The sequence below is a fragment of the Myotis nattereri genome (assembly GCF_964212035.1).
Source record: "Myotis nattereri genome assembly, chromosome: 1".
Taxonomy (NCBI): domain Eukaryota; kingdom Metazoa; phylum Chordata; class Mammalia; order Chiroptera; family Vespertilionidae; genus Myotis; species Myotis nattereri.
The window spans coordinates 121,061,457-121,088,147 of NC_138075.1; the positions used below are offsets into that span (position 1 = coordinate 121,061,457).

General features: G+C 39.6%; 1 protein-coding gene across 1 annotated transcript in view; it reads left to right on the top strand.

The window, feature by feature from the left end:
* LOC308527944 (uncharacterized protein) overlaps positions 1 to 26,691 on the top strand; it is a gene marked incomplete at its 5' end in the record, with an annotated part of 291,900 nt that overhangs the window by 252,626 nt on the left and 12,583 nt on the right. The window contains one exon of the mRNA XM_081103372.1: positions 11,103 to 11,265. Coding sequence (XP_080959498.1) covers positions 11,103 to 11,123 — 21 coding nt within the window. The 3' untranslated portion in view covers positions 11,124 to 11,265. The remainder of the gene's footprint in view (positions 1 to 11,102; positions 11,266 to 26,691) is intronic.

Below are 26,691 nucleotides of genomic sequence, written 5' to 3' on the forward strand. Positions count from 1 at the left end.
TTCTTATATTTTCCTCTATAATGTTCAACTATGGTATAGAAAAGAGGTCTAGTGACAACCAATGCCTTTAGGACTTGTACAGAAAAAGTGAATTTGAATAATTTGGTAGGTGGAGTATCATGAAGAAAATAAGGAAGATAACAGGGAGGACATGAATAGAGTTTAAGGCTATGGATTAATGGTTACTGTTTTTCCAGGTTTTATGAGCTATTAATATGTACTTTATGTGTAATACCTTTTGTGAAATAGTCTGTTTTCTTCAGTTATACCCTTAAGAGCACTTGGATTCTTTTCCTAAGACTGAAAATAGTGTTATTTTTCTGCTTTCTATAAAAAGCATGCCTTAGTTTTTTTTTTAATAAAGAGATTAAACCATCTAAGAATATTCATTCTGGAATAAAACTTGTTGTCACTAACACCTTTTGAAAAAAATAGGGTGAGTTTTTATTCTTACCCACTTTAAATCATTATTTTCCTTTTGACAATTCCCAGTAGTGTTTATCCTATTGAAATCTAGCCCACTCCCCTCTAACAACTGTCAGTCTGTTTTTTGTATCTATGAGTTTGTTTCTATTTTTGTTGTTTGTTTATTTTGTTCAATAGATTCCCTATATACATGAAATCATATGGCATTTGTCTTTGCCTGGCTTATTTTATTTTGCATAATATGTTCCAGGTCCATCCATGCTGTCTCAAAAGGCAAGATTTCCTTCTTTTTTACTGCTGAGTAGTATTCCTTTGTGTAAATATGCCACAGCGTTTTTATCCACTCATCTACTGATGGGCACTTGGGCTGCTTCATATCTTGTTGCAGTGAACATAGGAATGCATGTATTGTTTTGAGTTTCCTCAGCTATATTCCCAGAAATGGAATTACTGGGTCATAAATTATAAAGTTTAGTAAGTAGAAGTGGCAAAAAGTGGAATGGTCTACCTTGGAAAATAATAAATTTCTCTATACCAAAAGTGTAAATTAGAGGATGATTAATCATTTGTTCAAATATGTAACAAATAGAGAGGGTAAGACTAGAGGGCCTCTAACACAATTAGATTCCAAAGTTATATAAATCTTTACAGTAAAAGCACAAGAAGGAATAAATGGAAGAGCCTATTAGAGTTTCTTTAGCACTACCATCTCATTTCTAATAAGGTAATCATTTTCCTCTCCCAAGAACATGGTTAACTGTTTTGTTTGTTTTTTTTTAATGGATACTCTAACTCTCTGAGCCTTTCCTCTATGAAAATTGTTATACTTATTGCTGATATTCACTATATTGTTTGTAATAAAAATTTATCAGAAATATATTTATATTTTTACCTGGTTTATTTCTATCTTGTAAAAATAGAGATATATGTGACAGATTTTTAAAATTTATTTTATGTTGGTTACTAGAAAACTTGTTAAATTTGGCTTCCACTTCATAGAATGCATTTGGTTTATGCTAAACTGATTTCTGGCTTCTTGTCTTTTCTATTCTTATTCAACCTGCTCACCAATGATCCAACACATCTTAATTTTCTTCTTAAATTTTATTTTCTCTTATATGAAATATATTGTAACATCTTTGGAACATAGCAGAATAACAAAAAATCATCTACACTAATAAAAGAGAAAAATGGTAATTGGCGTACGGTGATACACTTTTCATTGGCTAATCAGGGCTATATGCAAATTAACTGCCAACTAAGATTGGCAGTTAACTGCCAACTAAGATTGGCAGTTAACTGCCAACAAGGTGGCGGTTAATTTGCATATGTAGGCACAATGCAGGCAGGCGAAAGGGAAAGCAGGAAGAAGCCCCCTGCCACTGACAGTGATCGGAAACCCAGGGGGGAGCTAAGAGTTGGGGGGCAGGGCAAAGGCGGCCCTGGGGCCGCCTTTGCCCTGCCCCCCAGCCATGATCGGAGAATCAGGTACCTTTTCCGCCCTGGCCAGTGATAGCAGGAAGTAGGGGTGGAGCCAGCGATGGGAGCTGGGCATGGTCGAAGCTGGCAGTCCCAGGAGCTAGGGGTCCCTTGCCTGGTCCTAAAGCGAAGCCCACGATCGCGGGGCCGCTGCCACTGCAGGTCCCCGCTGCCCGGGCTGGACGCCTAGGCCAGAGGCATTAGGCCTGGGCAGGGGCAGAGCCTGCAACAGCGGGGAGCTGGGGGTCCCCTGCCCAGGCCTGACACCTCTGCCAGAGGCCTCAGTCCTGGTCAAGGGGCCGATCCGGTGATTGGTGATCGGAGGGTGATGAGGGTCAACTCCTCTGGCCGAGGCATCAGGCCTGGGCGGGGGGCGGAGCTGGGGATTGGGGGTATATGATGGTCCCCTTGCCCAGGCCTGAAGCCTGGGTCAGAGGCGTCAGGCTTGGGAGGGGGTTGGAGCAAGCGATCAGAGGGAGATGGGGGTCCCCTGCCCAGGCATGATCCTGGGCCAGAGGCCTCAGGCCTGGGCGGGGGCCAGAGCCAGTGATCCGGGGGAGATGGGGGTCCCCTGTCCAGGCCTGACGCCTCTGGTGGAGGCGTCAGGCCTGGGCAAGGGGCCGATCAGGCTATCAGAGGGTCATGGGGGTCTACGCCTCTGGCCGAGGCATCAGGCCTGGGCAAGGGGCAGAGCCAGCAATCGGAGGGGTCTGGGGGTCCCCTGCCCAGGCCTGACGCCTCTGCCAGAGGCGTCAGGCCTGGGCAAGGGGCCAATCCTGCGATTGGAGGGTGATGGGGGTCAACGCCTGAGGGCTCCCAGTATGTGAGAGGGGGCAGGCTGGCCTGAGGGACACTCCCCCCCCGACACACACACCCAGTGCATGAATTTCGTGCACCGGGCCCCTAGTAATATATAAAGAGCCAGGGTTTGTCACGACCTAAACGTTCAGAACGATGACCGAACACCAGGATAGGGTCCCAGCTGGTGTGGCAGAAGTCAGACCTGTGTCCCGGCTGCCTGTGGTGGGAGTCAGTCCTGGGTCCCAGCCGCCCACTGCAGGAGTCAGTCCTGGGTCCCCAGCTGCCCGCGGTGTGGCAGCAGGAGGGAGCTCTGGGTCCCGGCCACCCGCGGCGCGGCAGTGGGAGGGAGCTTTGGGAATGGAGCCATGCTGCAATCGGACTGGCCTCTTGGTCTCTTTCCCCCAGCCCACAGGCCCGGAGAACCAGGGCCATGCTGCGATAGGACTGGACCCTACTTGAGAGGGCCCGAATTGTGAGAGCATGCAGGCTGGGCTGAGAGACCACCCTGAGTACACCAATTTTCATGCACTGGGCCTCTAGTATATAAATAAAATCCTGATGCAAGCTCTACGTAAAATTATTCCATCTTAAAAATATTTTCTTATGTAATACTAGGGGCCCAGTGCACAAATTCATGTACCTTGAAAGGAACTGTGGGCCGTGAGGCTGCAGTGGGCACAGGGTGGGTTTCGGCACATCCTCCGTGCCCCTGCCTGGCCTTTTCTGCCATGGCCCCTGGCCCCCTGTCTGCCGGCAGCCCCATTCCCCCACCCCCACTGCCCATGCGCTGATGGCACCAGCCCCCCTTGCACCGCTGATGACATGGAGTGATTGGGGCTGGTGCCAGCAGTGGGTGTGAGCAGAGCCAGCTCTGTCAGTGTTGCGAGTGGCGGCTGCTGGCCCTGATTGCCCCACAGGAGTAGGGGGAGGTGGAGAAGCCCTTAGGGGTGATTGGGGCTGGCAACTGCTACTAGCACCTGCTGACGGTGCTGAAAGATTGGGACCAGCATCAGGTGCTGGCAGCGGGTGCGAGTGGTGGCTCTGGCGCCGGCTGTGGGTGTGAGTAGGGCCGACACCAGCAGCAGGTGTGAGCGGGGTTGGCGCCAACAGCAGGTGCAAGTGCTTGGTGGGACTGCGCTTCCGGGAGCAAAGAATTTTCAGTAACCGCCAGAGGCTTGCCCTGATGACAACGACCCAGCGCCCTGCCTTGGTCTGGCACCCCTGTTCACCTGTTCCACCATCCTGCCATGGCCAATACCCACCATGTTCTGTGCTCTGCCACCTGCTGCTGATGTCCACCATGTTCCGCACGTGGCCCCTGGTGGTCAGCGATGTCAGCGACTGGTTGTTTGGTTGTTCTGTTGTTCCGCAGTTCAGTCTATTTGCATATTAAGGTTTTATATATGTATAGATTCATGTCCTCACTTCCTCAGTTCTGATACAAAAAAAGAAAAAAAAATCTTCCTCAAATTTCATAATTCAATATATTTGTGTAGGCTTTTTTTTTTTTTGCTTCAATATGGTGGCTAGAATAATGCATTTATTTACCTTCTTTAATTATTGAAATGCTACTGATATAATGTTATACATATGGGAAGCAGATAAATTGAAAATTAAATGCAGAGAATGAAGTATGGGCATGAGAATAGAGCCGGGCTGGGCCAGTGGATCAGATATGTGAATTTCTGGTGGACTGAGACCAGAAGCAGTGGATAAAATACAAAGGGGGAAAGTAGCTGCCCAGAACTACTTTTCTATGTCCAGAAAAATGTTATAACTGAGGTGGTAAGATCACTAAGGTGCTGAGATAACAAGGCAGTTGATTAAAGGGCTGTATGTGGAGCAGCTGGGCCAGATCCCTTATTTCCTGCCCACTCCCCTCCACGCCTCCATCTTTCTCCCACAGAGTACCTACTGCTGAGTACATGCTTTCCCACCCCACCGGCCAGACTGTCGACCACAGTATGCAAAACAACTGAACTCTCTGTCTAGGGGGCCTAGTTTGAGTATTTGTGCGGTAGGATAGAGTTTTCCTTATGTTAGCATGGAGGGTGGTATCCAGTTGGTGTGCTGAATCCCTATTTATTCATCCTTAAATGGACTTGTTGGTGGACAAACCCTGACCACAGTCACAGAACTTGTAGCCAGTTCTTCCGTCCAGAGGAAAGATGTGTGGTAGAACATCAACCTGGATAATGGCAGAGAAATTTCAGTAACTGATAATAATAAATCTAGTTGTCACTCAAAAATATTAATAGGCAATCAAGAATCTTTCTAACATGTTCAGCCAGCTAATGACAAAGAAGAGGGATCAAACAAATGTAACCATCAGTATAATTCAAGAAGTAGAGAATAACTTAAAAAGTTATAATTCATTTATCAGAGGGATTTGAATTGACACAATATTTCTAAACACTGAGGAATGCTGCCATGAAAAAGGAGTAGTTAAAAAATAAAAAGGAATTAAATATTTTAAAAAGATGCTTGCTGAAATAAAAACAATTGTTCAATGGAAGAGCTGGAGAAAAAAAAAATCAAAGGAATATCCCAAAATAAAAAGAAATAAAATAGGAGATAAAATTTTACGAAGTATGGAGCATCAACATGAAGACTCAATTATAGGTACTGATTAGTGATTTCAGAGAAAGAGAACAGATGAAATCAAATAAAAATAAAAGTCTTGGGATTTCTGAAAGATAACACAAACTTTCAGATTGAAAAGGTGGGATTGACTGAGACCTGCTACACCTTGGTGAGATTCTAGAACATCAAAGAAAAGAAGAGTCTAAGAGAGAAAAGGTTACCTCCACAGGAATGGCAATCGAGTGACATCAGATGCTCACTCAGGACACCGGGATGCTCGATGACAACAAAGCAATTCTATATGATTTTGAGAGAAAATGATTGGAAGCTTTAACAATAAACTTTCAAGTGTGAGACATTCTAGAGATATTTCTTGGGATATATGGATTTTACCTTTTATGTACCTGCTATTAAAAATAATTATGTGAGGATTAGTTTCTATAAAGGAAAATGAAGTCTAAGAAAAAATTACAAAGTCTAAGAAACCATGAAACTAGGAGATCAATGGAAAGAAGTCTGAGAGAGTCATTTGTCCAGTAGGCTTGAAAAGCGATGGCTCCAACTGGAGCTGGAGGTTAGAAAGAAGGTTTGTATTATAAAAGGAGGTAGATGTTTTTTTAAAACACAGAATATGGTAAAAAGTGAAGTGGTATTCAGCTGCTTCACCTTGAAGCAAGTCACTGGTGACATTCAAATCCTCTTCTCAACTTCAAAGGCCTTGATCTCTTGGTGATGTTCACCACATCTCTAGTTCTGGCTTATTCCTATTTTTGTGTTACTTCCTTGCTGTTCTTCTACCTATTAACTAAAAGGTAAATTTAACTACCACTGTTACATCTCTTATGTACTAGTGCATGCTTATAGTATGGTGGCAGGGCAGTTGTATTAATTCAGATAAATTTAGTTTTCTCTCAAGACTTGAAGATACTATTTTTAGTGATTGCTATAGAAATAAAAAAATCTTTTTGGTAAACTAGTTTTGCTATTAGGAATGTCTCTATATATCCTTTAAAATCAATCACAAAGGTAAGAATCCTTTCTATTACTATCAACTTATTTGTGTTCAACTTGGTTTTGTGACTGCTCCATTAAATCTAGGAGATTTCTTATTAATGAGCATGACTAACCCAACCTGATATGGCCTAAACATAAAAATGAAACATAAAGAAGCTCTTTTCAGGTCCAGGAAAGCAGTACCACTAATTTGGACAGCTTAAGGAAGTAAGTTGATCAATTACACTCTCAAAGACCTTATTTTAAAAAGAGAACTTATATTCCAAAACATAAAGTACTTTAAGAGAGAACAGTTGTGTTTAAAGAAATTTATTATGGGTGTGGCCAGACATACATACTACTAGGCATTATCTTAGTCCAGAATTTGGCTCATCCCCAAATTTGACCCTTTAGTAGACTTTTATTAGTAATAGAGAAGAGAATATGAGTCAGAGGTTTCAAAGGCTCATGGTTTCAGCTTAGATTTTAATTTTAATTTTAATAAGAAGAGTTGCAGAGGGGAATGAGATATAAATACTGTTCTATTGGCCCCTCCACACTCATGAGAAATGATAGGAAAGAATTCTTGTTGAAGAACCATTTTTATTTTACATTAACAAAGAGTAAAGGGACCTTTTCAGAATTTAAAGTGTTATTTTTTTAGGACTACAATTAAAAGCATTAAAAATTTTTTTGGTAACAGCTTTATTGAGGTATAATTTACATACCATAAAATTTGCTCAAGTATATAATTCAGTAATTTTTACTAAGTTTACAGAGTTGTGCAATTTTCATTACAATCTAATTTTAGTAGATTTCTATCATCCTTGAGAGTAATCTCCTGTCCATTTGCAGTGACTCTATATTCCTACCCCTAGACCAAGGCAATCACTAATCTACTTTCTGTCTCTATATATTTGCTTATCCTGGACATTTCATATCAGTTAAATTGTACCATATATGGTCTTTAGGGCCTGGTTTCTTTCTTTACCACAATGTTTTTGACATTCATTGATATTATGTCAAATTTTTCATGTTCCACATCCATGTTGCATCAGTACTACATTTTTGTTCTCAAAGCAGAACAGTTAGGCTGATTTCTATTTTCATTTTTTTATATGTACTAGCTAGAGTTCAGACTAACTAAAAAGAGACTGTTGTATAGATAACATAAGCCATTGCAAATTATATTTACTAGTGGCCTGGTGCACAAAATTCATGCATGGGGGCGTTTCCCTCAGCCCAGCCTGCACCCTCTCCAATATGGGACCCCTTGGGGGATGTTTCACTGTGGGATCAGGCCTAAACCGGCAGTAGGACATCCCTCTCACAATCCAGTACTGCTGGCTCCTAACTGTTCACCTGCCTGCCTGCCTGATTGCCCCCTAACCACTCCCCTGCTGGCCTGATTGATGCCTAACTGCTCCCCTGCTGGCCTGATCGCCCACAACTGCCCTCCCCTGCTGGCCATCTTGTGGCGGCCATCTTGTGACAACATCGCGGTGACCATCTTGTGACAATGTTGCACGATGCCTCCTAGGCTTTTATTATATATAGCAGCAGTTCTCAACCTGTGGGTCGCGACCCCTTTGGGGGTCGAACGACCCTTTCACAGGGGTCGCCTAAGACCATCCTGCATATCAGATATTTACATTATGATTCATAACAGTAGCAACATTACAGTTATGAAGTAGCAATGAAAATAATTTATGGTTGGTTCACAACATGAGGAACTGTATTTAAAGGGCCAGAAGGTTGAGAACCACTGTAATATAGGATATACAGATTAATGTTCAAAATAGATTTTGGTTTGGGGTTTATGTTTTTTAGGTTATCTCATTTTTCCACTTAATTTCTATGTGTGGACATTAACATGATTAATCTCTGAGTAAAATGATAGTTACTTTGCTGTAAACAAATTTGAGGCATTTTCCTGGCTCATAATGTGAACATGTTTATCAATTTCCCTTTGACTAATTTGAACTCTGCTAACATTTGTAATGAAAATTATTCAGGGTTTAAAAAATATTTTCTATTAAATTTTTTTCCTCATCATTTTGCCAGAGTGATGTTCCAAAAAAAGGTGAAAGAACATGATACCAAAGTTAAGATTCTATAGAGAACTAGAGGAAGAAGAGAACTTAACTGTTTTCCTGTTTCTTTTGAGTACTGCCTTGCTGTCCTTAAAATGTGTAAATTGTTTTCAAGTATGAAAAGTATATGGTTGTAATCTTAGAAAGTGAGAAATGCTTTAATAGGGATTACTGGCTTCTGTAGTGAAAATATATTTCTCTTTATTCAATTAAATGTTTGCACTTTTTAATATTTGCCTAGGTTACTTAAACCCTTATGTTACCTGGTAATTGTCTATCATCTACATTATTTTTCCATTTATTTGGGGCATTCATGGTGAGCAGAGCTAGTAAACTGGAGCTGGTCAGAGAAAGTCTCAGTATTTTTTTTTTTTTAACCCAGAGCACAGGAGTTTCATTTGCAGCTACTCACCTGAGGCTTTGGTGGAGGAACAGCAGTGTGACTGGAGGTGACTAAGGAGTGGTGGGGTGAGAAACATTGGGGGAGACATGGAAAAGTAGCAGCCAGGAGTCCTGCATTCAGTCATACACCCCCAAACCAAAATGGCCATTTTTCCTGAGAGATGCTATCAGCCATGGGCAAACTACGGCCCGCGGGCCGGATCTGGCCCGTTTGAAATGAATAACACTATTGAAAAAAAAAGACCGTACCCTTTTATGAAATGATGTTTACTTTCAATTTATGTTAGTTCACACAAACACTCCACCCATGCGTTTGTTCCAGCCCTCCGGTCCAGTTTAAGAACCCATTGTGGCCCTCGAGTCAAAAGGTTTGCCCACCCCTGTGCTAGCCCCTCCCAGAAGCCACAGCTCAGGAAAAGGGAAAAACCCCACCCTACAGATACAGCCTGCCACACCCTTAGGAGCCCTGCCTGCCACATCATGCATCTTGACCTTTGCAGAGGAGACAGCATTTTGACTTTTGCAGAGGCCAAGCCTATGGATTTGAACAGTCTCTAGGAGTGTCAGTGACTAGGTTGGCCATCTACACTACTCTCCTGGGAACCTAGCTGGTGCCTCCCCATCATGTGAGGGCTGATAGAAACTCCCAGTATTCAGCTTCTCCCACTGGATCTTGGCCCAGACAAGGGCAAGGGAATATCCTGGGACACTCTCAGAGGAGTAGCTCTGGGACAGGGAAACACACCCATCACTTTCCCTGAAATCTGAACAGCACCTCCCCCTCAGGGGAGATCCAGAGGTCATACTCCAGATTCAGCCTAAAGCCCTTTCAGAAATAGACTTGTGAGTAATTAAGATTGACAGTTGGCTGGTAGGTGAAGGTGGGCAGAGCTGGAGCCTAAGGAAGTTTTCTGACCTATCCCTGGGCCCCGTGCTGCTAACACATCAGTCTTAGAGGGCAGTTTGACCCCTCCTACACACAGCCAGGTTCTTGGGAGACAGACACAAGCTGTGGATCGCTGCTTGGCGCTCCAATCAGGTTATTGAGAGACAAAGGAGGACAGTTTCTGACAGTGGTTGGCACCTAAGTGTCTCCCAGGAAGCCCAGAATTGGCAGACAGAGGAGTGGGATCCAAAGCAAGCACCCATGGGGCCCTGAACTCAGCTGAAATGAATGCCACATCACCTTTTTCTTTTCCTTTTCCTTTTTCTTTTTCTTGGTGTATTTTGCTGTCTTCTTTTTCTCAATGCCGTATTTTATACTGCTTTCAAATTTATGCTATACCCTATAGTCTTGGAGCTATATTTCAGTTTTACTATTATTGATGAAAGCAGTAGAAATTATCAGGAGGTATGTCCATTATTAGATAGATGGAATAGAATAGTTATTGTGACTTCCATGTGAACTACATTTAAAAGTAATCTAGAATCCATAATCAATACTGACTTCTATAACTTTACCACAGAATAAATTTAGTGACTCTATTGGCCACCTGAAATCTTAGCCAATGTTCCTGGAGGAAGTGGTATGGATCCCAATAGTTTTTAGTCTAGCTATTCTTGAAAATTCTGCCTTCTCATTTTGCTTCATTATACCAGCCACTTCCCAGAATAAGTTCCTCAGTGTTGTTGCATATCGATAGTGTGGTTTATTGTCTGTCTTCACTAGTTTATTCAACTTACTGTGTCACTGTGTTAAAAGAATGGTTAACAGCTGCTCTGACTGTGAAGGTTATTTTACAAATGTGACTTCTAGTAACTTACATGTCACCAATTCTTTTTCTATGAATTCTTTCACTCTGTGTTCATTTTCTTCACACAGAGCATCTGCAGATTCAACTAGAGAGGTGCTGGTAGAGAGACAGAAAAACAAATAAAATACAAAAGGAATCTCTATAGTGGCAGCTCCAGAGAGGTTGAAAAATCAGAAGTAGGCAGAATATTTCCATCCCATTCTTGTTCCTACCACCTCCAAGGGGTAGAAGATAAAGGAATAAGATGGCAAAGGAAGCACCATGGATTTCTTCAGGGTTATCTTTGGGTCATGAAGTTAGCAAGGGCTCACATTTTGACACAAGAATTCAGCAAAAGTACCCTTATTTGTTAAGTGTAAAAAGAATCTGATATGTGCAATATATTTCACTGTTGTATAATATTTATGATATTCAAAATATTTTCACTTACATGTTTTTTTACTTGCTACTCACTGGGGTCAAGGTAGGCTATGGTTGGTATAAATTCAACAATTTATTCACATGAATATTGAAACACAGATATGTAATGTGACTTGCCTTCCTTTCTACTATAATTTTCTGTCTTCCACAGTGGGAACTTCTTGTGAAATAGAACCTGCCATCGCCAAGTTTTCCCATGGTTCCATCTCATTTCCGGTGATGATTTCTTTGTCTGCCACTATTGTTATAGAAGGAATATATTCGTGTGCCAGGACATCTCTGCGGGCTTGGCAACTAACCAACTTAGGAAGTAGGCAAGTTCTCAATGCTTTCACTCTAGTTTCATTTCTTTGGTTATTTCCTCGTTTGCAACTGTCTCTTCTCTTTCAGGCCACAGTTCCTCAAGTCCCAAATGACAAATTTAATTCTGATAAATTATTAGTTTAACATAGGATAATAAAATATATAAAATTTTGGGAAATATTTTCCATTTAAAAATAGAGTAACAGGATGAGTTCCCAGACATGAAATTTCAGAAATTGGCATTCTTTAAATCAAGGAGACAGTTTTAGGTACCAAGGATTTCCTGGAGCACTCAAAGGTCACAACTGAGATGAGTGCCCACTCTGTTTACACAAAAGGCTAGCTTATCATTCAGCAGGTATGAGCTGGGATATCATATGTTTATAAGGGTCTAAATGATTCAGCTAAATGTTTGAAGCCTCTAGTCTTACATGAGGGTACATCTCTGATGGGATTGTTAGGATTGGAGAATATATCTTACAACAATAGGAATACATCAATAATGAGATTTGACAGAGACAATTCCTCCTCTGCAACCATATTTCTTAGATACTTGGTGTATGACCCATGTAATTTATGTAGCCTTTATGTTACAGTGGCTCACTGATAATCACTGAAGTGGGGATGCCTTGAGTTTGGGTTTCATAGCTTTTATATCTATGGAACTGCTACCAGTTCTGTGTGGCAGTAAAATCATTTTGGAAATTTCCACCAAATTTTTGAAACTTTAGGATGAGTTGGTTAATTAAAAATTATAGGTAAAAAAAGACAACATTTTGTTTAGAAATATTTGATGTTTATAATTTTCTTCCCATTTTATAATAAGACTGGCTGATAGGGACTTAAGGGTTGGTCATAAGGACACATCATGGAAGTCCAAAAGGATTCTTCTAATAAATTTCCAATAAACTTTCTCTCTAGAATGAATATGCATGAGAATTTTTATAGCAGCAGAGAACTGCCCTGGTACGATGATACAGCAGTCTATGCCTAGCAGACTTTCCCTTATAACAGCAAATAGCAGCAACTCTAACAGATAGGGTAGGACAGCTAACAATGGCAGGCCTACAGACCCATCAAAATCCTCTTGAAGTAGCCTGCTCCCAGCCAAGTACATCTCCATGGGACTTGAGAGACTCTAAGGAGTCAGTACAGATGCTACAGATGGTCATTTACTGGCCAGAAGAACACAGCTAAATATTTGTTTCTCTGTGCTCTTTTTGGTGAAATGCAGTTCCTATCCCCTGCCATGTAAGCTCAAAGGCACTAGTAGGAAAAAACCTACACATTCTTTTCCCTGTAAAAAAAGGACTTTTACAACTTCAAAATTTACACAAGTTTTTGGTTGTGAACTCTGAATTTTTACACCTTAAAGCATCAAAGATATTACTTCAGTCTGAATATATTTAAGGTCAAATATTACCTTGTTATAATAGAACTCTAGAATTCAGTCTAGAAGACTGAATTTTTATAAAATCTATATTATTGTCCCCTCTAGAATGTGTTAGCTGAAGAATATATTCTTATAAGAGTGGGTCTATTGGATGGGATTATTTTGGTGTCATTTATTTAATTAGATGTCAATATCTGAAAAATATAATAGATTTACATTTAATATTATTTGCTCTTTATGACAATAATTAGCCAAGATATTGCCTCAGCTCCCTCCCCACCAACTAACCACTTGTTATGGGAATTTTTAGTTTGTGGTAATAAGGTCACATCAGGACTAAGGAGAAGGTATATTGTTATATGTTCACAAGTGGGAGGGGAAATGAAACATCTTGGGGTAGAACCCACTCATTTCTATAACTAGTACCTGAACCTACTGGATGTTTCAATAGCAATTTCATCTGCTATTTCAGCATCATTATCCACCTGTAAATGGCTTCTAAATTAATAATAGAAATTTTCTTGACATATTTTGTGTATACAATACCCCCGAGTTACTCTTTCCAGTTGCATGGTCCCCATTTTATTTCTTCATTTTTTGGTTTGGACTTTATTTTCATCTGTCCTCTGACACTTGAATAAACTGTATCTGTTGGATTTCTCTGTCTTCCACTGATATTCTAAAGTCCTTCAGGGGCCAAAATCATATTCGTATTCTCTAGTGTCTTCAGAATTTCAGAATCCATTCTATGTTCTGTTAAGAGGCAGTAATAAAACATGCTTTTGTTTTTAGCTGTACACTTTTCAACGTGGGAACTAAGTCAGGGTCGCTGATACCTCTATTCCCCACAACTACTGGGGCTTTGTTAATTGAAAGCAACTTGTCTGCCTGACCACTTCATTCATTTGGGTTAGTTGCTCCCAGGAGATTCCCCATTTGGTAATTCTATCAGATTTCTGTTGAGCAGTCATGATAGATCTATAGCTCTCACTCATGGTAGAGTCCAGCCACTTCCACCACCAAGCTCTTTCTTGCCTGCTTCTCTCCCTCTCTATAAATCAGTGCAAATTGAATTTCCAAAAATAAGAATCTCTGCTATATAAAACCAGCTTCTTATTGTCAAGAACAGAGCCATTCAATCAGGTGGGATAAGCAGTGCTTATTTAATTTCAAGGATTCTTGGGTGCTCATTAGGAGAGTAAGTCAGAGTCACCACTAAGTAGGAGGGTGGGTGAACCAGAGTTAGACTTGAGGCAAGGTCAAGTCTGGGTGAGGTAGGGTTAGGGTTGAATGGAGACAGGGCTGGTGGAGTTGGGGATGGGGAACAAGAAGAAATAAAACATTAACTCTAGATTGAGAAACAAGATGGTAGCATAGGTAAACACAATACTGCATCCTCCCACAACCACATCAAAATTAAAACTAAAATACAACCATCATTCAGAACTGCCTAAAGTCTGACCAAATGGAAGCCCCACAGCTAGAGAATTAAAGAAAAAACCACATTGAGACCGATATGAGAGGCAAAGGTGTGGAATGGCTGGTCTGACATCCATGTGTGGCCTGTTTTTAATCAAGAGGGATATATTGGCTGAAGAGGCCTCCTATAAGGAGCAAGGGGTCCCAACCCCACACCAGAACTGTCAGCCCCGGGTTCCAGTGCCGGGAAAATAAGTCCCTGTAACTTCGGGCTGTAAAAACCAGCAGGGATTGTGAGAGTAACACAGGCTGCCAGAAACCCAGGCAGTTCTCTTAAAGAGCTGGTGCATGGACTTACTTGGACTCAATCCCTTGGAGCTCCAGCACTGGGGCAGCAGCTTGAAAGGATCCAGGGCCATTCAGGCAGGAACTGGATAATAACTGGGGGGCAGCTTTCTCCTACAAAAAGTGCTGGCAGAGGTCATGAATCCTCTGTTGAGATCTCCTCCCACAAAGAGCTGAGTTTCTATCAACCTGGCCCACTCTGTTCACCCTGTCCCGGTGATTCCATGAGATACTGCCCAACCCAATTTGCAGGCCCATCCAAGCTGTTTGCAGTGGCCTTTTCATATGAATGGCCTGTTCTGGCTCAGGCTTCAGACTTTCCTAAAATCTCTAAAACAAGTAACAGCTGGACTTAGCACGCCCTATACCTCTCGATAAGTGACCCCTGGCCCAGCAGCTTGCCAAGGTTCATAGCTTGGCCTCTCCTAGGCACCTTTAAGCCCAACACAAGTAGCAGCTATCTGCAGATTGCTCTGGTGGCCCCAAACAGTGACTGACTTTGCACCTCCCAGGAGGTCCCAGAACTGGTACACCTAAAGGACAGCTTCAGACTACACCAGATTACAACTCTACCACATCCATGAGTGACACATTCAAGGGGCGGGCTTGGTGAGCACCAAAGCCCCACTGAAGCAAGTCCTGCTCCATAGGAGTATCTCCTGTACAGTAGTTCTTCTATTATAGATACAGCTGGTCCTCACAGCCACTTGGCCTGGGGTTCAATTCCTCTCAGTGACACCAACAGCAACCAAGGTTCAGCTGCAACAGGACAGTGAAAACATCCCACACAGGGGCACATCTAGAGTGCCTAGCTCAGGTGACTGGGGAGGCTGAGCCATTGGACCCTATAGGATACCTACTACACAAGGCCACACTCCCAATTCCAGGAGACATAGAAGCTCTACCTAATACATAGAAACAAACACAAGGAAGCAGCCAAAATGCAGAGACAAAGAAACATGACACAAATAAAATAACAGAAGGAATCTCCAGAAAGAGAAATAAATAAAATGGAAGCAAGAAAACTACTAGATGCAAAGGTCAAAACAATGGTTATAAGGGTGCTCAAGGAACTTAATGAGAGCTCCAAGGAACTTAGTGAGAATTTCAAGGAAATTAGAACATCAACAACATAAAAAAAGACCAGTCAGAAATGAGGGATACACTAAATGAAATGAAGAATAATTTCAGGGAATCAACAACAGTAGAGTAGAGGATGCCAAAAATCAAATCAGCGGTTTGGAATATGAGGAAGCAAAAACAAAACAAAACCCAATCAGAAGAACAAAAAGAGAAAAGAGTACAAAAATATTAAGATAGTATAAGGAGCCTCTGGGACAACCTCAAGTGTACCAACATTCATATCATGGGGGTACCAGTAGGAGAAGAGAGAGCAAGATATTGAAAGCCTATTTGAAGAAATAATGACAGAAAACTTCGCCTACCTGGTGAAAGAAATAGACTTACAAGTCCAGAAAGCACAGAGAGTTCCAATCAAGATTAACCCAAGGAGGCCCACACTAAGACACATCATAATTAGAATGCCAGAGGTTAAGGACAAAATGAGAATCTTAAAAGCAGCAAAAGAAAAGCAGTTAATTACCTACAAAGGGAACACTCATACGACTGCCAGCTGATTTTTCAACAAAAACTTTGCAGGCCAGAAGGGAGTGGCAAGAAATATGCAAAGTGATGAAAAGCAAGGACCTATAAGCAAGCTTACCCACCAAAGCTATCATTTAGACTTGAAGGTCAGATAAAAAGCTTCATAGACAACAAAAAGCTAAAGGAGTTCATCACCACCAAATCACTATTATATGAAATGTTGAAGGGTCTTCTTATAAGAATAAGAATAAGAATAAGAATAAGAATAAGAATAAGAATAAGAATAATAAGAATAAGAAGGAAAAGATCAAAATGTGAATAATAAAATGGCAATAAATACATATCTATTAACAATTGAATATAAAAATCAAAATAAACAAAGGAATATAATGAAATAAATAAACTGATGAATAAAATAGAACCAGAGGCATGGATACATGGAACAGACTGAAGAATCTCCAAGGGAAGGGGAAGGTGGGTGAGAAGAGATTAACCAAAGAACTTATATGCATATACACATTACCTATAAACACAGACAATAGGGTGATGAAGGCCTGGGTTGGGGCGAGAACAAGGTGGAGTTGGACAATGAGGGGGAAAATGGGCAGAATATCTGCAATAACTCTCAACAATAAAAAGAAAAAGAAATATTAACCATTAATTTAGTCACAATTAATATTAAAATGCATACAAAAACACAAAAGAAACCATTAACTCTCTTTCATTAATGGTGGTAGGCAAATCTTTTTCATAAGATGATAAAACAAATCTAAATGAAGCTTCTGAAGACTGAGGTAAAAAAATTTACAAAGTTACAGGAACAAATATCATATCTTGTTTTTAATTGTTTCCTTTTACATATTTTAAATATGAAGCCAAATACATGAAAAACTTTAAATTTATATTAATTCTGTGTAAAACATTTCATATGTGGGCCGTCTATGTCAGGGGAAAATTAATGAGAGTAATGGGAATTAACAAAGTAGGTCATATTTGATTCACAGGAAAGTTATTTTCTGCATTCATGGTTCAAGGCAAAAATTTCAGGCTAAATAGGGCAGGTATGAAATGAAAATAAACTGGAATTATTTTATCTTCAGAGAACAGTTTTCTTGACGAAAACAGCATTTTAATCTTGCTTATGCTAAATCGTTCAAGAGAACAAAGCAATATGGCAGAAGTCAGCATGCGGGAGGTGTTTTCCCCCCAGAGTCAGTCTCTTCATCTCTTTACTGAGTTCAGGAACCATATTCTCTAAACCCAGCGCTCCAGGTCTTCTCAGAGTTGTTCTCGAGGGCCTGTGCACACAGTTTGGTCGATTGCTATACTTTTCTGAGCCAAAAAAATGAGGGAATAGGACTAAGCTGGTGGTCCTCAACTCTTACTGTGAATTGGGATCTTTTGGTGCCCAAACCCTGTTCTGGGAAGTTCTGACTGGTAGTACTGGGGAGGAGTCTTGGAGTTTATATTTTACCAGGTAATTCTGATGTGTTGCTAAGGTCTGGGACCACTAGACTAAATGGTATCTTTTCAACAGATAGCTGTGGATTTGGCCCGGAGAGAAGAATTGGTCACCTGTGGTGACTTCCCTGCATTTTTTGGTAATGAGAATGAAATTAGAATAGTCTGCTTTTCTGGCATGGTAACCCACTTAGCCCAGCATCACCATTTCATGGCATGACGCTTCTGGCACAAAGCCTTTGATTTATGCTTCTTTATATGAATAATGCAAGTGCTTACAAATAAAGGATGAGTTTTGTAAATTAGTTCAGGGTAACACAGGGAGGGCTGCCATTGCTCTGGTGGAATTACTGATTAGAAATTGATTACAAATGGAGTTCTGGTTAGGGTTTGGGGTCTGGGCAAAGAGAATATGTGATCTTCCCTTCATCTTCCTTTCTAGCACTAAGTTGTAAAAAAAAATCCACTTGCATTGGGTGAGTTTGTTCAGTTGGTGGCAGCAAAGTTCTGTTACAGAAAATTCTCTGAGGCCTTGGTCTCGGATATTTTGAAGAGTTAGAGGGAACAAAGCAGCATGTATAATAACATCCATGTTTTCCGTTAACCTGCAGAGCTTTTCATTTATTGCATGTGCTCAGGAAAGGGACAAATATGTAAAAGGAAGATTTCTTGCTGGTTCGGTCTAAATCTAATCCTCTAAATATGTTCTTTGTTTCCAAATTCAGAAGAATGTAGCATCAGCTTCAAATGAAGGATTTAGTCAGGTTGTGATCCAAAAAGGTAGGAATCTGAGGATTTATTGCTGGTTGTCATGTAAATTTATTAAAATGGGAGCTTTGATCTTGAAATACTTCCAGACAAGATTAATGATTTAGCATCTGGGGAAATCAAGTTTTTGATGCAATGAATGAATAAAAAAGGTTTTACAATTTCACATTGGCAAAGATAAAAATTTAGTACTTAAAAAGCTATTTTAGAATTTTAGTTTAATGGGAACTGTAGTAAGCGCCAAGGAACATTAGATGGTATCTGACTAATATATTGACTAGAAAGGTTTGTAAGCAATAAACAGATGGAAATAAATGAACAAAAAAGAAATGATAATTGGAAAATTAGTGCTGTGGATAGTGACATATTGTGGTTTGTGCCACAGTTTTCTGCCCATGCCCTGGTAAACGAATCATTGTGTCTATGTACCTAGGTGTTAATTCAGGGGCAAATGGAAAATTGAAACCTAAACTAGTCCACTGATTCCCTTGTAGTTGTGCTACTAACTTTATCTTTACCAAAGTGATTATCATCTAAAATGATTCATGCTTTTGAAGAAACTGTCACCAATACTGACGCCATCTTTGTGAGGGTCAGTGGCTTTGAGGGTGGGAGGAGAAGCCATGTGTAAATAGAGAAAATGGAGACTCAGGAGGGTTGTCAGCAAAACTGCTCATTTATTGTCAGAATGCTGACCTCCTGATGAGAGACTATCAATTAGAAAAATGGTTAAAATGTGACAACATTCAAGATTAGTTACTTAAGTACTGAATATAAATGTTCTGATATGATATCTTTATTATAATGCTAAACATCACCTGATTACTAGTATTTCTCAATTCAGGTTCATATTGTAATCCTTTTAACTCTCTTTTTTTACACTGTCTTGGTTACATAAAGGTGTTTTGGAAATAAATTTGTGTTTTACTATTAAAATAATTTTTACTTAGCTTGAATAATTATGTAAAACTTTATTGAAAGCTTAAAACTGTTAGGTGGTTATTTAGTAACTTCAAAGTACTTGAGTGTTGAAATAATGACTTATAAAGTAAGTTATCCAATGTAAGCTTAAGTCAAATAGACCAGCAAAGTTGAACATTCTAGGTTAAAATTTCAAAGTAGTTTGGGATGTAACCATGTAAATCCCATTTAAAGTAATGGGATTTTTTCAAACTGGAAATATGATTCCATGTGCACAATTTTGAAAATATGTCTTACAAAATACTTTTCTGCCCTGTCATCATAAGTCAGTTAGATCAAAGTTCGTTTCTTCTTCATCTTTCAGTTTTGAAAATATAGCAAGGCAACAGAATACAGTACTGTGAATATAAACTTTTCACTCATGAGGAGTTTCTGACTGAATATTAGAAAACAATTATTAGAAATTTTGTAAATGAGATGCCTCTTTTTATTAAAGCTGATTTTAAAAAGAAACTGCTGCATACAAATTCCTAATTAAGCACAAAAATGGATTATTTCATATATTTGTTGAAATTGATATAGTTACCTAATGTAAAGATGAACTTTCAGAAATGGACTCTAATGTAAACCAGTAGAGAACATTAAATGTTGAACATTCCAGGTTAAAATTTCAAAGTAGTTTGAAATGTGAAATTACCTTAGGAAATTCTGGTTTAGGTGGCCTTGATACTGGTGTGTGTGTGTGTGTGTGTGTATGTGTTGTGTGTGTGTGTGTGTGTATAAATTATGGCTGATTCTGATAGGCAATAGGGTTGAAAACCACTGGCCCAGCCCTAGCCAGTATTGCTTAGTGAGTTGGGCATTGTCCCGTGCACTGAAAGATTGCTGGTTTGAGCCCCCCAGGTCAGGACACACGCCCTCGTTATGGGCTCGACCTCCTGATCCATGTTGTGCTTCCACATCGATGTTTCTCTCTTCTTCCTTCCTCGCTAAAAAAAATCAGTAAACTATTAAAAGAAAAGAAGTAGGGGAGGCCAGGGGATTGTCAAGGGCAGGGGGGAAAAAAGGAGACATATGCAATACTCTTTGTAATACTTTAAGCAATAAAACAATTAAAAAAAAAGAAAAGAAAAGAAAAGAAAACCACTGGCCCATTGTTTTTAGTAAAGGTGTCATGGCCAGTGACAATGGCCCATCATCAACTGGTTGATTTCTGTCCTTCTGTTGAGGAGTCTGTTAGTGAATTGCCACCAATATAATTAAGAAATGGGGATATTTGAGAGTGAAGGTTGCAGATAAAATTTTTCTACATATTTTACCCCCACATAGTCTCTATTTCTCTCTTCGCCTCCTCCCACAGCGTGGGCTCACTAACCTGTTTTGCCTTGCCTCTTCTCACCTGTACATTGTTAAGTACACACATGATAGTGGTTCTAAATGTTTTGTGAGAGTCAGCTGTTAAATTTTCATAAATTTTGTGAATCTTCTGTTAAACACAACCACTATTAAAATTAAATTAAGTAAACTTACAGTTAACTTATATTATGATAAAAATACTAAAAAATAAAAAAAGGAATAAAAAAGTACTAAATACTCAAAAACTCATTGCTTCCTAATTCTTTGATTGCTTTTAACCATTATCTATGCCCTTGAGGCTATAAACATCAATTGTTAGGTGGAAGAGACACTACTGTACATCTCTTCCACACTTGGCCCTCCATGGTGTCTGGTTGGTAGCTTGAAATCAGCCAGGTGTGGGCTCTCTACATCACGGAAATCAGCAAATGGTACAAGTTAGGACTTGTTTTAGTGTGTTGATTATTTAAATTTTAGAAGAGATGGAGAATATGTTAAATGGTGATTAAAGAAAGTGTATCATATCTATGGTTATTAAATTGTGAATAGCATAACATGAGCATGATGAACTTTTCTTCCAGTAGTCAAAAACTAAACCATTTTCCAGTTCCAAGAAGTTGTTCAAACTGTTGATGAGTGAGTGAAGTTTCTGCATAGTCTGTTTTTATTTCACTTTAGTCTTACTCATTAACATAAACAAAATTATCAACTTTAGTGCCACAACTACACTCATTTATTAAGGATATGGGTGACTTCTTGATTGAATTGGATAGTAATCAAGTATATTCATATTCTCATTTTGTAACACTTTTGTTGGAGATAGAATTATAAAATTTGATAGTAGATTTTCCAAAAATAACTAGTCCCACTAAAGTTATAGGTATATGGACTTTATAATAAAGAATATTGTATTTTGTTATAATCTGTAAATTGTATATTACATATTTTTATATCAGAAAAATTTATAATAAGCATATACTTATATACACACATATACATCACACATCACACATCTTTACACAGAGATCTGGTTATTAAACATTTACCAGCACATCACTGCATATAATCCTTGAAGTGGGGGTTGGAAAAATCATTTAGTTCAAATTTTCTGCATTTAAATGTTGGCTAGATGGAAATTTAAAATAGCCAAACCTGGTTAGATTTCATGCAAAGGTGGATAGACAGCTGCTAATGTGTGATTTCCCTTCCAAAATTTTTATTTTCATTGCCCATGTATTAAATTGTAGTATTAGAGATTTATTACTTTGTGTTCTGATGCTCTTTGATCTTCTAAGCAATGATTTTTAAATGGAAATGTGTGTATTGGGAATGCCAGTTAAAATATAGTTTTCTGGAAAGTATACATCAACCCGCCACCCCGTTGCTAAATTATAACTATAGGTAGTGTGGTCCCCAGAAACTATATATTTAATGTTTACTAGCCCAGGATTTGGGAACTATTGCTTGAATCCTGTGTTAAATATAAATAGCCCAGAGGAGCAAAAATGTAATTCAGCTGCTGCCATAGTTAGACAAGATTAACAGGTAGCAGACATCAAGGCCTTGAGGACACAGCCCTTCTCTCCCACCTCCCTCAGGCACCTGAAGCTGAGTGGATAATGAATCCTGGTAGGAGGCATGCCAAGCACAGCCAAGCTAATTGTAAAAGGAAATTCTCTAGACACTCACATTTAACTATCTGGAAAATATTTGAAAGGGGTATTTCCTATTCCTTACTGCTCAGGCAGGAAATATGCTGTGTCTTCAAGTGCCCTGTTATGAAAATCAGATTGTTCATCCATTTTGTGTCAGCCAGCTATATGACTTCCCAGCGTGTGTACCCATCTGTCCAGCAATAAAGCCTTTAATTTTCTATTCCTATAGTTTTTATAAAACTACTGGCAGAAAATGAAACGTTCATGATGCTGTGTATATCTGGTTGGTCATTTTGAGCCCATATTGCTCTTTTCTAAGACTGCTATGGGGTCCTCTTAAGGGCTTTCCAGGTGTCCAATCTAAATCGATGAGAACAATCACTCTCTAACCCAGTGGTTCTCAACCTTGGCTGCACATTAGAATCACCTGGGAATCTTTTTAAAATCCTGATTTCTGGGCCTCATCCTCCGGAAATTCTGTTTCTTTGTTACTAATGTTGTGGCCCCACCCCATAACAAAGAAACAGAATTTCCGGAGGATGAGGCCCAGAAATCAGGATTTTAAAAAGATTCCCAGGTGATTCTAATGTGCAGCCAAGGTTGAGAACCACTGCTCTTACCTGACACTCCTAGTTTGCTTGGAAATCAGCAGGTTTTCCTTCAACCATTCAATTGATACCTAATTGCTTTTACTCTGAGAAGGTGAAGGCTGCTAAAATTACCAGGTAGGAAGTTTATCTAACTTTTACTTTTTAGACAGACGCTTGGTTTTGTAAAGAAGTTTGTACCCCCAAATCTACTAAATTATGGGTAAATGGTGCAAATATATATTTCTCATTTATTGAATGGCTGGGCAAGTGCTACTAAATGACTTTAAGAATAGGAACTAAGAAAAAAATGTTATTACCACATTACTATCTCTTTTCTCATTACCCCCCCAAAAACTGGATACATACATTTTACCTTTAGATTTTTAGTTATGTATTTGAAATAAATTATTTTAGTTAAATAGTCTTACCACTTTTAAGCATTTATCTACAATAACTATTTATTTTAGTTCATGACCTCTCAAACAGTAGAGACTGTAACTGTTCAAACTATTTTGTTATAGGGTGGCCATAGCATTTGGAAATACAGGTACTAGTAATATTATTTTATTATAATATGATATCAATAAACTATTTATTTTGTATTTGTATTTCCAGACTTGGTTGCAATCCCTTACAATCCTGAGTAAATTACATGCAGGGGCTGGTTATGGCTAAAAACAAGGAGAAGGTGTTTCCCTCCATCTCAAGGCAGCTGTCATTCATTTGGGGCAGGTAATGGCATTACATTTATGTTCTGGAATCGCATCACATGTGAATTTAATTTAGGTAAACTTAGCAAGAAAAAGCTGGGAGAGAAGAGGAGAGAGAAATTTAAATGTTAGGGTTGATTTTACCATTTTATACAGGGTGTCTGTTACCCAAAATAAGTATGAGAGGGGAGGTGTTAATCTGTTTTTCTTCCTCTGGTGTTCTCAGTTCTTTATGCCTCTCACAGCATGGAACTGTGATTGCAGTGTTTAATTGTAATGATTTATTAATACAATTCGGGTGCCAAACATAAGCTAACTCTTTCATCTGGTGTTAAACTAAAAAGAATAATGTCATTTATCTCTAGAAAGAAAACTGTGACAAATTTATTGAGAGATGGCATATTAGTCTCCAATACAGGTCTCCATATTTGACTTTTGTTTTCTGAATTGTAAAAACCTAAAACCTAACTAGGAGGAGGCAAGTCTACTGTAGTTATTTTCCTTTTTATAACATAGGTGCAGATATGAAGACAATTCTTTTTGTTGTTGTTGTTGTTAATCCTCACCAGAGGATTTTTTTTTCCCCATTGATTTTTAAAGGGAGTGGAAGGAAAAGGGAGAGATGGAGAGAGAAAAACATCAATGTGAGAGAGACACATCTATTGGTTGCCTCCTGCAGGACCAGGGCTGGGGATGGAGCCTGCAACCGCGGTACGTGGCCTTGACTGGAGTTGAACCTGGGACCTTTCAGTCCCTGGGTCAACACTCCATTCATTGAGTCAAACCAGCCAGGGCATGAAGGCAATTCTTAATCACTAGTCTCAACAATCCTAGATAAGTAGGATTTTTTTGTAGTGCCACTGTTAGGAAAACAGAATTTCTGAGAGGAATAAATTGTTTTCCTGTGTTGAGCAAAAGAAGGGAAAGAGGAGCTATAGAGAGAACCATGAGTGCCGGGGTCTAGTGGGGTATTAGGAGTATATAATGCAGAGGATTGATAAAGTTAAAAAAAAATAGAGGAGAAAAAGGAAGAGACAGACAAAAGAGAGTGTGGGGGTCTTAGTAAGCACATAAGAGGTATTTACCCGAATGGCAGAATCTCGGTTATGGTGATTGCAATATCTGAACTCTGAGCTTGATGTAATGAGAATGTGTGGTGCCTTTTAATATACAACTGTCTACAGTAAGGTCAGTACCAACTCAGTAGAAGAGAGAATTTGCGATGCTGTGTGACAGAATAAAAGCAGAACAGAGAGATGAACTGACCTATTGATTTAATGCAATTTGGCTAGAAGAATTAGGGGTGGAGGAAGTACCTCGGATTTGTTTAGGTTTCTTATAGATACAGATGCTTCTATTTTCATAACTAGTGTGGAATGTTTTATTAAAGTGTCCCATAAACTTTAATTATATTCTGGCCTATATTCTAAAATATTCAGTGTCCTGTCTTTATTTCTTAGTGTTTGTAATCTTTATTCCATAATTTTTTAAATCTATAAACTGATCTTTTATTCTCTTGAGATCGTATTCTCCCCTGGCTTATACATTGCCAAGACTCTGAAACCGGATTGAGGATGGGTTCGTGGGTTCATGGGATAGAAAAAGACCAATGTGGGAAGTGGAAAGACATAGAGGTGCTCATGTAGTTTGTGTTGTATTGGGGTTGCAATGGGTTACCACCAACCTGGTGACCGAATGATTAGTAGCACTCACTTTGCTTTGGCTATATTAGGTGTAATAGGAAAAGGAGTCACACAAAGTCATGGAGGAATTTTACACAGGAGAGTAATATGATTTGATTTACATTTTTAAAAGTTCATTCCTCCTGTTACATAAAAAACAGATTGGGGAAGAACATGGAAGCAAGGAACCAGTTAGGCCACTGAAGTGACCCAGGCCAGAGACATGGAGGCAAAGGTTAGGGTGGTCATAGTGGAGACAGAGAGAAGTAGGCAGATTGAAGTGCTCTTTAGAGGTAAAGCTTTGTAATATCAAAATAACATTTTTGTTTGTTTTGAAGTTATTTTCCTGTTGAGTGTGTGTTAGACTCAGTGATTTAGAATAAGGCCAAAGTGTTGCTTTGCATGCCATTATTGTAAAACCAATCTGTCAAAGTTGTTATTCGAATTAACTGAGGTTGTAAAAGTAAGCTCTCACTATAAATAAACTTTTAAGTAAAGATCGGAGAGGCAGTGTGGGCACTGGGGATAGTGAAAAGGGCACATACTTTAGCAATTAGAAAAACCTGTTTTCTGATCCCTGTTTTACCACTTATTGACTGAGAACTGCATATCAATTACCTATTGCTGTTACAAATTACCCTAACATTTAGCAGCTTAAACAGAAAATATGTATGCGTCCATACAGTTTCTGAGAGTAAGGAATTTTGGATATGCTTAACCAGGTGGCTGTGGCTCAGGGCCTCCCATCAGGTACATTTAAGATCAATAAGACCTGGGCTGCAGCCATCGAAAGCTTGACTGTAACTGGAAGAACTGCTTCCAAGCTGGCTCACTCACATGAATGTTGACAGGGGGTCCTCGGTTTCTAGCCACATGGACTTTTCCACAGGGTTATGCTACGAGCTGAATGTTTGTGTCTCCCCAAATTCTACATTGAACCTTTAACCTCCAATTGACTGTGTTTGGAGAAACGGCCTGGTAGAAGGTAGTAAAGGTTAAATGAGGTCATAAGGTGGGGCCCTAATCTGATAGGACTGGTGCCTTTGTAAAAAGGCCAGATACACCAGAGCTCTACCTCTCTCCCAGGTGAGGACACAGTGAGAAGACAGCTCTCTGCAAGTCAGCAAGAGAGCTCTCACTGGGAACTGAATTAGATGGCACCTTGATCTTGAACTTCCTAGTTTCCAGAACTTTGAGATAAATTTCTGTTGTTTAGGTAACCTAGTCTTTGGTATTTTGTTATGGCAGCCCAAACTGACTAGTAAAGGCTTTAATATTCTCATGACATGACAGCCAGTGTGCCTGAGTGAGCCATCCAAGGGGAAGTCTCAATATCTTTTATAATCTAGTCTCAGAAATTACAAAGCAACACTTTGGCCATTTTCTAAGTCATTAAGTCTAACCCACAATTAACAGGAAGAGAATTAGACTCGACTTTTGAAAAGAATTTATAAATGTACTAGAGACCCAGTGCACGAAGATTAGTGCAAGAATGGGCCTTCTTTTCCCTGGCTGCCAGCACCGCCTTCACT